The sequence below is a fragment of the Meleagris gallopavo genome, unplaced genomic scaffold (assembly GCF_000146605.3).
Source record: "Meleagris gallopavo isolate NT-WF06-2002-E0010 breed Aviagen turkey brand Nicholas breeding stock unplaced genomic scaffold, Turkey_5.1 ChrUn_random_7180001888978, whole genome shotgun sequence".
Taxonomy (NCBI): Eukaryota; Metazoa; Chordata; class Aves; order Galliformes; family Phasianidae; genus Meleagris; species Meleagris gallopavo.
In genome coordinates, this window is record NW_011152728.1 from 1 (window position 1) to 382 (window position 382).

At 64.1% G+C, this 382-nt stretch overlaps 1 protein-coding gene across 1 annotated transcript; it reads left to right on the forward strand.

The window, feature by feature from the left end:
• Positions 1–6: 6 nt before the first annotated feature.
• On the forward strand, positions 7–376 carry LOC109364673 (isocitrate dehydrogenase [NAD] subunit gamma, mitochondrial-like). The gene is made up of 2 exons (XM_019611305.1): positions 7–150; positions 228–376. Exons 1-2 carry the CDS (start codon positions 34–36, stop codon positions 357–359), a joined length of 249 nt encoding a protein of 82 aa, XP_019466850.1. The 5' UTR covers positions 7–33; the 3' UTR covers positions 360–376.
• The last annotated feature ends 6 nt before the right edge of the window (positions 377–382 follow it).

Genomic DNA, 382 nt, shown 5'->3' on the forward strand with positions numbered 1-382 from the left:
CAGCTGGTGTCCCGCCCGCAGCAGTTTGACGTCATGGTGATGCCCAACCTTTATGGGAACATTGTGAACAACGTCTGCGCAGGGCTGGTGGGCGGCCCAGGCCTGGTGCCAGGAGCCAATTATGGCCACGATTACGCCGTGTTTGAGACCGTGAGTGGTGTGAGGGGGGCGGGTCGAGAGTGGGGAGGGGCTGTGGGGTGATTTGTGCCCCCACCCCGTAATTGCAGGCGACCAGGAACACGGGGAAGAGCATCGCTAACAGGAACATCGCCAACCCCACGGCTGCGCTGCTGGCCGCCTGCATGATGCTGGACCACCTGCGGTGGGCGGGGCTACGGGAAGGGGGAGGGCTACAATAGGGGCGGGGCTAAGGGAAAGGGGG